Raw genomic sequence first — 10,600 nt, forward strand, 5'->3', positions numbered from 1 at the left:
TGTATTAAATTGTTCTAACGATTTCAGCCATAGAAAAATTTTTCTTTCTAAACAGGAAATAAGATAGTTGTAGATAATATTTTTCCGGAAAAAATTTGTCATTGATTAAACTCATTCATTTTACGAAAATTGGTAAAAAGCGCCCTGTCGGACCGAAGGAACCGAAATGAGCCTTTAAAAACTACCCTTAAAGACCCCACTGAGTCCCCCTTCGGTTCCTTCTTAAAAAAATCAAAAAAACAGCAAGATTAACATTTAAATTCTTGAAATACAGATTCTACGATGAAATTTCCATTAGAAACTCACGAGGTAATCGCAATACTTTTTCTTCCAGCATTAAAAACGTAAAAAAATAAATACCCGTCATTAAATGGGTCGAAGGCGGCTTCAAGAGCATCTTCTTTTAGGAGCAGTTAATAAGCGTTCCGTCGGTAACTTCAAGAATTTTGTCCGGATGCTAGCGTCACGCATTGGAAACCTCAGACCAGAACGCTGCGATGCAAGTGAGAGCAGTCAAGCAGTGTACTTGAGGTTACGAGACGAGATGTCAGGACTAAAGGTAAAGGATTTGTTTCAATTCTCATATTATTCTTATCGAAGAAGGTATTAACTTTGTCTAAAATTAGACATATAAATTATTGCATCTATTTATTTACATTTATTTGCCAATTTTGAATTTTATTTTTAAACTCCGCGCGCAACATACTACTTGAGCTATTATGGATGCGCTTGAAGTCACCTTCAGCAGAAGTTTATGACATTTAAAAAATTTTTAGCGCTGCAAAAAAAAGTATTGCGATTACTCCGTTGCTTTCTAAAGGAAATTTTAACGTAGAATCCGAATTTAAACGATTTTAAAGTTGATCTTGCTGCTTTTTTGTGTTTTTTAAGAAGGAACCGAAGAGGGACTCAGTGGGGTCTTCAAAGGTACTCCTCCTTTTGGTTCCTTCGGTCCGCCAGCGCCAGGGCGATGGTCAAAAAACATTCAAATGCAAAAACATGGTTAAAATTATTATTTTTTAAATATGAATTTTAACGTTCTTCATAAAATTATGATTTTTAATATTTTGATTCTTAAAATCATAGAAAGACTATTTTTCAGATATTTGACGTTTGGCACAACTACCTTAAATTTCAAAAGCGTCACGTAAGATAAGGACGCTCGAAAACCAATAATGTCATAATGTGAATAATATTATAAAAGTAACTTCAACAGCCAAAACAGCTTTAATTAGCATATTAAAAATTAGAAAAGGACCCCCCCCCCCCCTACTAAGTAAGAATTCGTAAGGATAAGCAGAGCATTTGTTTGAATAGAAAGACTAAAATAGGATTCAAAAGGATACGGTTCCCGTGCAAACATTGCTTAACTTATTCCCGAGTTCCGATCTGGGCCCGATCGAATTTTCCACATGTGGCTGCAAGGAGGCAGATGGTGTGACCCGCGTCAGAACCACGTCGGGTCGAATTAGGTTAGACAAGATTATGTCAAGTTTTCTGTTATCGTTGTTAGAGCTCCTTCGGGGAGAGTTGTGTCACGTTAGCCCCTCCAATAGCCGCCGCGAACCCGGAATCGGAAGTACGTAATGAAGCGCGAAACATTTGAAGTATTCTTAAGAAGAGGTTATAAGTAATTACATATATTTTTTTGTAGTGATTGTTTTGAAAAAAAATAATTTTTTAATTAAAAATATGAAGAAAACTTGCTCGTCTACGTCAATGAAGCTATGCTTGATACTTACCAGTAAATGGAACACATATTCAGATCATTGCACCCGGTTGTACAAAATTGCTCTTTCGTCTAAGAATTTGTAATCAAGCTAAATCAAAGGAAAAAGACATTGAAAAAGAATATGCTAGCAAAAGCATGGCTATGCACATAACTTACCAATATTGAAATGTAATTTGAAATGAACGTTCGCCTGTAGCATGAATTCTCTGTGATATTTATTGTATAATTAAACAAATTTTAATTGAAATATAATTCCAACAAATCAATAGTAAAAACTTCTCTACTTTATTCATGTAATTTAAATTTTAGTTGTATATAAATCGGCTCTTACGTTTTAACTATTGTTCTGAAATAAAGAATTATTTGCAAAAAAACTTTTTAAGGCTGAAAATATATTACACACACCTATTGTAAAAGAGGGGTTTTAACCTCATAAAAATACTTCTTTTATTTCTGATTTCCCAACTCTGTTTTAAAAAATATTACTTTAATGTGATCTTTTTTCGGTCTTCTCTATGATTGAATGAAATTTATTTTTATTCGAAATAATTTAATCAAAAGGTGTTGAAGAAAAGGCCATAATCTCCGAATTCAATTTCTTTACTTCACAAACAATACAATAAGACATTTTTCCCCATGCTTTGCCTCATTTTAATTATTTGTTTTCTTAAAAATTGAAAAATTGTTGTATAAAATTTGATTTAGTTAATTAATGAATTAATATTGCAAAAATGCATGTCATTGAAAAAATTATTTTCTACATTTGAATAATTTTCAATAAACAAATATAAATTATTATGATTTTTATTCTGCTTACTATCTATTAGATGTTACAGCCTTTATCAAACAGTGTTAAATGATAATTTTTTTTCAAGTGTGTATAAAAAAAGATTCTTCACTTTTCAAACATTCTTCATTATTACACTTGCGTTATTATTTTTATTATATTTATTTACTATTCTACCATTGCCTGAACATGAAATTTGACTTAAAAAAGTCGCGCCAATTTCAAAACATCCGAATCAGCTTTCGCGGCGCCAATCAGAAGCGGAGTAACTGGTGACACAACTCTCCCTAGAGAAACTCTAATCGTCGTGATATTATTTTTTTTCATCGAACTTAAAATGCTAAAAGCAAAAAGTAGATTGCGAGTTCGGAATCAGAGAATTGAGGAGTTCTGGACAAGAAGGCGACAGTCGCTCGAGAACGAGTAAAAGTATTGTCCAGGCGGTGACGTCAGATATCAAAAGTGAAATTCGAAATTTGGAAAAACCAAAAAAATAGTTAAATAGCTCTTGAAAAATGAACCTGAGTCTCCAATCACAGTTTTTCTCTCGGGCTAAAAATTTTCCAGTAAATAAATAAAAACTAACTTTTTTTAAATTGAAAAAACCATGTTTTTCACATTCAACTCACCGTAAGTAATTCGTTTATCAACTAATTAACAAGTTCCTTTTTGAGTTTTAGGCTTGACACTCTAGCGGAGGCTACAGTGTCCTAGAAGGGTCGAAAGTTAATTTCTAATGTTTTTTTTTAATCCGAATGAAAATCCACGTTTTTAGACTTTCATATTAAAAAAGTGAGCGAGGAAGTTTGAGCTACGACAAACTTCAAGCGAACGAATTTTCCGTCAGTGTATGGGCCAACTTTTTCGAAAATCTCAATTCGATTTGATTTTTAGTTCCATAATTACAGCGAGTTTACTACGAGTTCGCGACGCGACACCACAGGATTTTTCAGGGGATGCCGCCGGAACGCTGACTAGTGCGAGCGAGTGGACAAAACAAAGGATGGGCAAGGAGGATGTTTCAGGCCTGAAAAAGTTGGCCAATCCATTGGCGGAAAATTCGTTCGCTTGAAGTTTGTCGTAGCTCAAACTTCCTCGCTCACTTTTTTAATGTAAAAGTCTAAAAACGTGGATTTTCATTCGGATTAAAAAAAAACATTAGAAATTAACTTTCGAACCTTCAAGGACACTGTAGCCTCCGCTAGAGTGTCACGAATAAAACTCAAAAAGAAACTTGTTAATTAGTTGATAAATTAATTACTTACGGCGATTTTAATGTGAAAAAACATGGTTTTTTCAATTAAAAAAGGCAGTTTTTATTTATTTACTGGAACATTTGCAGCCCGAGAGAAAAACTGTAAATAGAGACAGGTTTATTTTTCAAGAGCTATCTAAGTATATTTTTGGTTTTTTCAACTATTGAATTTCACTTTTGATACCTGACGTCACAGCTTGGATAATACTTTTACTCGTTCTCGAACATCTGTCGCCTTCTTTTCCAGAACTCCTCAATTGTTGGTGAGATTTCTTATATCTGCAATGAAGTCAAAAATAAGCTTTAATTCGCTAGAATCAATATGACAATTCATGTTTTGACAAAATAATTAAATCGTGAACCAAAGTGATGAATTTAAAAAAATAATAATAAATTTCTACCCAAACAGACGAACTTTGAAGAAAATCCATGAATTTTCTACTAAATAGTTGAATTTTCAACTTATAAAGGAAATATTTTCAATCCATAATGGAGTAGCTACATTTTAAGATAAAAAATGAATTATTGGCACACAAAAAAACGAATTTCCCACAGAATAGTTAAATTGTCAAACAAATAAGTATAATTTGTTAACCAAAATTTTAATTTTCTATAAATGTAGTTTAATTTTCATCGCAAAAGCTAGTTTTCAACCGATTAGTTTCATTTTATACAAAATTGTTCGATTTTTGAACCAGAAAGATCAATTTTCATTAAAGCGGCTGAATTTCCAGCCCTAAAATAGGACTTTTTAACAAAGAAGTTTAATTTGGACTAAATAGTGGTATTTTCAACGAAGAAAAAGAATTTTGTACAAAACAGGTGAACTTTCAACCAAGTAGTTGATTTTGTAACCAAAAACGTGATAGCTCATTTTTCTACAGATTTCAATTTAAAATATAAAAGAGTCAAATTCAACGAAAAAAGAGGAATTTTAAATAAAATAGTTTGATACTTAAGCAAAAAAGATTAATTTTTAGCCAAGCAAGGGTGAATTTTTACTCAAGGATTAATTTTCTACAAAGAAAGACGAATTTTCAACAAAGTGCATTAATTATCAAACAGAAAATATCAATTTTCAGTAAAGAAAATTAATTCTAAAAAAAAATTAATTGTAAGCAAAATAAATTAATTTTCAATTAAAAAGTTGATGTTTTAACAAAAGAGTTTAACTTTCAATGCAGTAATCTTATTTATAGTCTAAAATATGAGTTTTAAACTAAAATGATAAATATTTAACTGGAATAGATGTATTTTCAACCGAAAAGAAAATTTTTTAAACAAGAAGATTAACTTACAAATGAAAAGATGACTTTCTACCAAAAAATCGGTTTAAAAAAAAATGTGGATTTCCACGGAGATAGTTTAATTTTCAAATTAAAAAAAGAAAAATATTCATTTAAATTCTTCATTTTTGAATAAGAAAAGATTAGTTTCCAACCATAAATGGACATTGGAATTTGCAGTTTAAGGAATTAATTTTCAACTAAAATAATTAATCTTTAACTGGAATAGCTGTATTTTGTTCCAAAAAGATACATTTTTAATCACAAAGTTAAATTTTCTGCGAAAAAATGGATTTTCAGCAAAATAGTGCAATTTTCTATTGGAAAAGTTAAATTTTTAGTTAAAAAATTGATTTTCAATAAAGTAGTTACATTTTCAAACAGATAATGATTAGAAAAGAGTAAACTGCGATAATCTGAAAAATATGTTTTGATGCAATCAGAAGTAAATTCCCTGTTTTTTAATTAAATTCTCTGTTTCAGGGTTAAGTCGCCACCTTGATTCGCAAAATTTGTTATACCCCTTTGCCCCCCCCCCCCCACCGAATTAATGGACGCTCTCCGAGTAAACTAAAAACAGAAAAATAATAATCCACTTATACTTTAAACTTATCTGATTTATTAACAGGTTTTTCACGTTATATCATATATAAATGAAACATAAAAATTTTAATATTTGTCCTCTGAATGTAAAAATAAATTTGTCCAATTGCGTGCACCGCACACATTTCTCACAAAAACTAATCTGACCTAATTACACATATCTCGTAAACACAAACTCTTCAAAACAATCTTTATAGACAATCTTCATAAAATATTTTCACAACTCTAACACTGATGATCAATATACATTTTGAATGCTCTCCTCTGATATATTTTCAATCCACTTTTTAATACTAACAAATAAATAATATGTAGACATAATAGTACATAAATAAACGTATGCTTTGGTCACATTTTTATTTTACGTAAGAGAATATTCCGACAAAAAATTATTTGTCAATTTGATCAGAATCCAAAAAAATAATCGGATAACGCGCCCTGCACAAGTTTTTTAAATCAGTAGATCTTAGATTCTTGAAAATTTCGTTGACTATAAGAGTCGGCAGTTCCATATCTAAAACCTTTTTTAAGACCCCAATGCTAACTTTCAATAGCTTCTTTCTAGTAACGCCTCGCTCAAAACAAATTTTCAAATCTTCACTATACACTGGAAAGATAAGTTTCAAATCCGCGGATTCCATAGCTTTGATGATTTTGTTATTCCCAGCATAAATAGCTAAATCTTGTTCATCTGAAATTAAGACTGAGAAATAGGAAACCTGGCGAGCAATCTTCTTTAGCTTCATTTCTTCTATTTCAGTTTTGCAGCGGTTATGGTAGTCTTTGAGAGACTTTCTCTTCATCAATACAAAATTTTCTGGGTTTATGTAACCACCTTTAGCTTCTGTCCTGGTTATTGCTTGGATTATGGCGTAGGAAAGCTCTATCTGATTCTGTAGCGCGAAAAACATAGGTGTGTGACCTTGTCTATTTCGACGATTAAAGTCAGCACCATATTGAAGCAACAACTTCACTCTCTCCAAATTTCGATGGTAAGCTGCGTGATGCAGAAGAGTTTCCCCACTATCATTCAATGGACTGTTCACATCAAGGCCATTTCTTAAAAAGATCATCAGCATGCGATCAATATCGTAAGACAGAATATCTTCGCTATCATAGAGTCTCTTTCTGTTAATAATTCTTTCTATTGGCAACAGATTGTTTTGCACTTTATTAACGTCAACTCCACATTCCACGATCACTCTAATCATATTTTCGTCCACCCTATTACTAAGAGCAAAGTGTAATAAATAATCACCATTCCTTGAAGCCAAATTCAAGGAAGCTCCATTCTTTGCAAGTGCTTTTACAGCATTAGTCTTGTGAGCTGCTACAGCATGAAATATGGGCGTCAGTCCTTCTGAACACACAGAGTCAAGGCATGCTCCGTACTCGATGAGTTTCGATATGATCCCTTCATCCTCCTTTTGGACAGCGCAATGCAGAGGAAAGTCTAATTCACTAGTGACATCTACATCTACTCCTTTCTTCAGAAGAACTTCAACAACCTGCACGTTACTAAACATCACAGCAAAATGTAAAGGTGTGAAGACCATTCCAGAATACGAATGCGTGAAATTTAATGGAGCGTTGTGCTTTAGAAGAAGATCGACAATGCATGGATTCTTTTGGAAGATAGCTTTGAAGAGCAAAAGTGAACCAGACTTGTTAGCACCAATAGAAGCACCAGAATCTAAGAGATATGTAACAATGTCCTCGTGTTGCTTCTCTACCGCAAGACAAATCGGTCTCGCATCGTTCTCTTCAATGCAATCCGAATCCTTCTTTATTTCAGCGCATTCATTTATGTCAGCTCCACGATTTATTAGCATTTCGACAATTCTTATATTCCCACTTGCCGCTGCGAAATGAATAGGCATGTATCCTATTTTAAAATTTGTTGATAGCAACTCGGAATAGGAGGAGTTTCCATACATTAGAAGAGACGCAACTTCGTACTGCATACTCTCGGGCGTGGTAGTAATTTTTGCATTTATATCAGCGCCTCTACGTAGAAGAATCTGAACTATTTCCTCGTACCCCGAGAGACAAGCAGCCATCAGTGGAGTCAAGAATCTGTTCTCCTCCTCGCCATCATCTGCGTTTGGATTTACTTTAGCTTTGTGTCTCAGAAGAATGTTCACAATCTTTTTATGTCCCTGTTGTGCGGCAGCTGTTAGAGGAGTTAGCGCGTTTCTAATCATGGCATTTGGATCGACTTTCTTTTTCAGTAGCTTTTTTACTATTGCTTCGTGTCCTTGATATGCTGCTATAAATAACGAAAAGTATCCTTCCACCCATTCATCCTTACGATTTGGACTAATTTCTGAGAGAATCTCTACGATTTGAGCGTTACCAGCTTGTGCGGCGAAAAATAAAGGCGTTTCTATAAACGTTGCTCCTTCGGCACTGGGGTCTGCGTCGTATTCCAAAAGAAGTTTAACCATCGTTAAATTTCCTCTTTCAGCCGCGAGATGAAGAGGCATAAATCCGCCTTTTGTGGTCAAATTTACGGAGACACCTGCATCTAAAAATAACCTTACGAAATCTGGATATCCCTTATCGACCGCAATGTGAAGCGGCGTGTACCCTGCTTCTCCTTCTTGGCTGAAGAGAGATGTAACTTCGCACCCACTTTTCAGAAGAGCAGTAACCAATGTCAGGGAACCATTGTTGGTAGCCCAGTGAAGTGCGGTTCTATTTTGCTTGTCTTTTGCGTCAGGTTGTGCACCATAACGCAAAAGCAATTGGAAGATCTCGATATGATCTTGCTCGGCGGCCATTATAAGAGCCGTCATCCCAGTTACTTCCACTACTGCGTTAGGGTTGGCTTTATATTGCAACAGTAAATCAACAATCTCGTGAGATCCCTTATCAACGGCCAAGTGGAGTGCTAATGCTCCAGTTTCGGGAACAGGACTATTAGGATTGCCACCTTTCACCAAGATTTTTTTCACAATTGAAGCATTATTTGTGTCAACAGCACAATATACAACCAAGGGGTCAGTATTTATTCTTCTCTTGGTTTCCAAAAAAGCTTCTATTGTTGGCACATCTTCATTTTCTACTGCTAAACAGAGAGCTGTTTTGTTTTCCTTGTCCCTTATATTGCTTTTCGCCCCGTTTTTCAATAGTACGCGTACGGTTTCCGCGTGACAATTGGCGGCTGCCAGATGAAGCGGAGTCTGACCTTCGTGTGTCTTTCCATTGATATGGGATTTGACGCTCAATAATAACGGAATGATTTCAGCGTTTCCACATTCTGCGGCGAAATGCATTGATATAAATCCAGATAAAGTGTGAACTATATTGATTGATGAACTTTTGATGCTGAGGATGAGACTTAAAACACGCTCACATTCTTCATCAACAGGGCGTCTTTTTGCAAAGACGTGTATAGCACGTAGTTCTTTTTTGTAATCATTTTCAGAAGAGTTATCTGTCCTTTCTCTGTGCACTCTTTTGCACACTCGCATTCTTATAATCTGAAGAACTTCAACGTTCGCATGCAGGATGGCCAAGTGAAAGTGTTTTTGATGACAGGAAAAATTGCTATTTAAGAGCACCTTTGCAATTTCCATGTGATTATTTGTGAGAGCTGTGGTAAGTAAATCATATTCGGAAGACCAAGATAATCGACGATTACCAACATGTTGTAAGATACTCTTGACTTTAGTTAGATTTCCTGTCTGGACTGCGAAAAATAGTTGTTGATTGCGTTCTCCATCGTCTGCCATTGTTGCTAGCAATCTGAGAATTAAAGATATTACAAGCTTAAACAATAATACTTACGTGGTTGCATGCGAAAATGCTTTTATTTTTTTCAAAATACATTTTTGTACTTTCAAAAAATCGTAGAGAACTTGGAACATTATCATGGTGGCCAATCAAATTTGAAAAAAGTACCATATTTTATATATTTTATATATATATATATAATAAATACAGGGTGTCCGCCAAATTAAAATTGTAAAATTCCGCCATTTTTCGAAGACTAATTTTTTATTTTTTCTCACCATTTATATTCAAAGACAAGCATTTTAATCTTATAAGATTTTTAATATAGAATCTTATATAAATGGATTTACAAAAATTCAGATTCAAATTGCAAATTAATTTCAACAACAAAAAAATACTTTTCACAAAAAAATAGTTAAATCTTCAACAACATATTACATTTCCAATAAAATAGTTGAAATCATAATCAAACTGTTGAATTTTCAAGCTATAAAGGTAATTTTTCAACCAAATGGTCCAAATTTAAACAAAAATGAATCAACTTCAACCAAATAATTGCATTTTTAGAGAATTTTCAATTTAAAAGGACGAGTTTTATTGCCAAATACACATTTTTTACAAAAAAGTTGAATTTTCAAACAAAAAGATAACTTCTTAACAAAATACTTGAGGTTTCAGCAAAATAATTAAATTTTGTAACACGATAGTTACATTTTTTACTAGTTAGTTGAATTTTAAACAACAATTACTTTTTAACCACAAAATTGTATTTACAACAAACCAGTTGAACTTGAAAGCAAAGTAAACAAGTTTTCAACAAAATAGTTAAAATTTTAAATAAATGGTTAAATTTTTAAACAAAAAAGATTACACTTCAACCAAAAATAGTTGCATTTTCAACCAAATAATTCGTTTTCTTAGAGTTTTTATTTCAAAATGATGAGTTTTCTGTCTAAATACTTGAATTATTAGCAGAATACTTATTTTTTCAACACAATAGTTAAAATTTTTACTAGATAGTTGAATGAACGAAAAAAGCATTTAGCGACACAGTAGAAAAGTCGATATTTCTTCCAAAAAAATATGAAATTTCAACCAAAGGGGGAGGGTCGGTAAGGCCGGTTTTTGGCCTAATTTATTTTTGGACCAAAAAATCGGAAAAAATCATGGTAGTATCTTATAAGTATCCCGAGTCGATT

General features: G+C 33.1%; 1 protein-coding gene across 1 annotated transcript in view; it reads right to left on the reverse strand.

Annotated features, from left to right (window-relative positions):
- Window positions 1–5,659: 5,659 nt before the first annotated feature.
- The window catches only part of LOC117180815 (ankyrin-3-like), an 11,895-nt gene continuing 6,954 nt past the window's right edge, over window positions 5,660–10,600 (reverse strand). Inside the window, exon 3 of the mRNA XM_033373335.1 lies at window positions 5,660–9,413. Within this exon, the coding sequence (XP_033229226.1) occupies window positions 6,053–9,400 (3,348 nt within the window). The 5' untranslated portion in view covers window positions 9,401–9,413 and the 3' untranslated portion in view covers window positions 5,660–6,052. The remainder of the gene's footprint in view (window positions 9,414–10,600) is intronic.

Source organism: Belonocnema kinseyi, chromosome 9, assembly GCF_010883055.1.
Source record: "Belonocnema kinseyi isolate 2016_QV_RU_SX_M_011 chromosome 9, B_treatae_v1, whole genome shotgun sequence".
NCBI lineage: Eukaryota > Metazoa > Arthropoda > Insecta > Hymenoptera > Cynipidae > Belonocnema > Belonocnema kinseyi.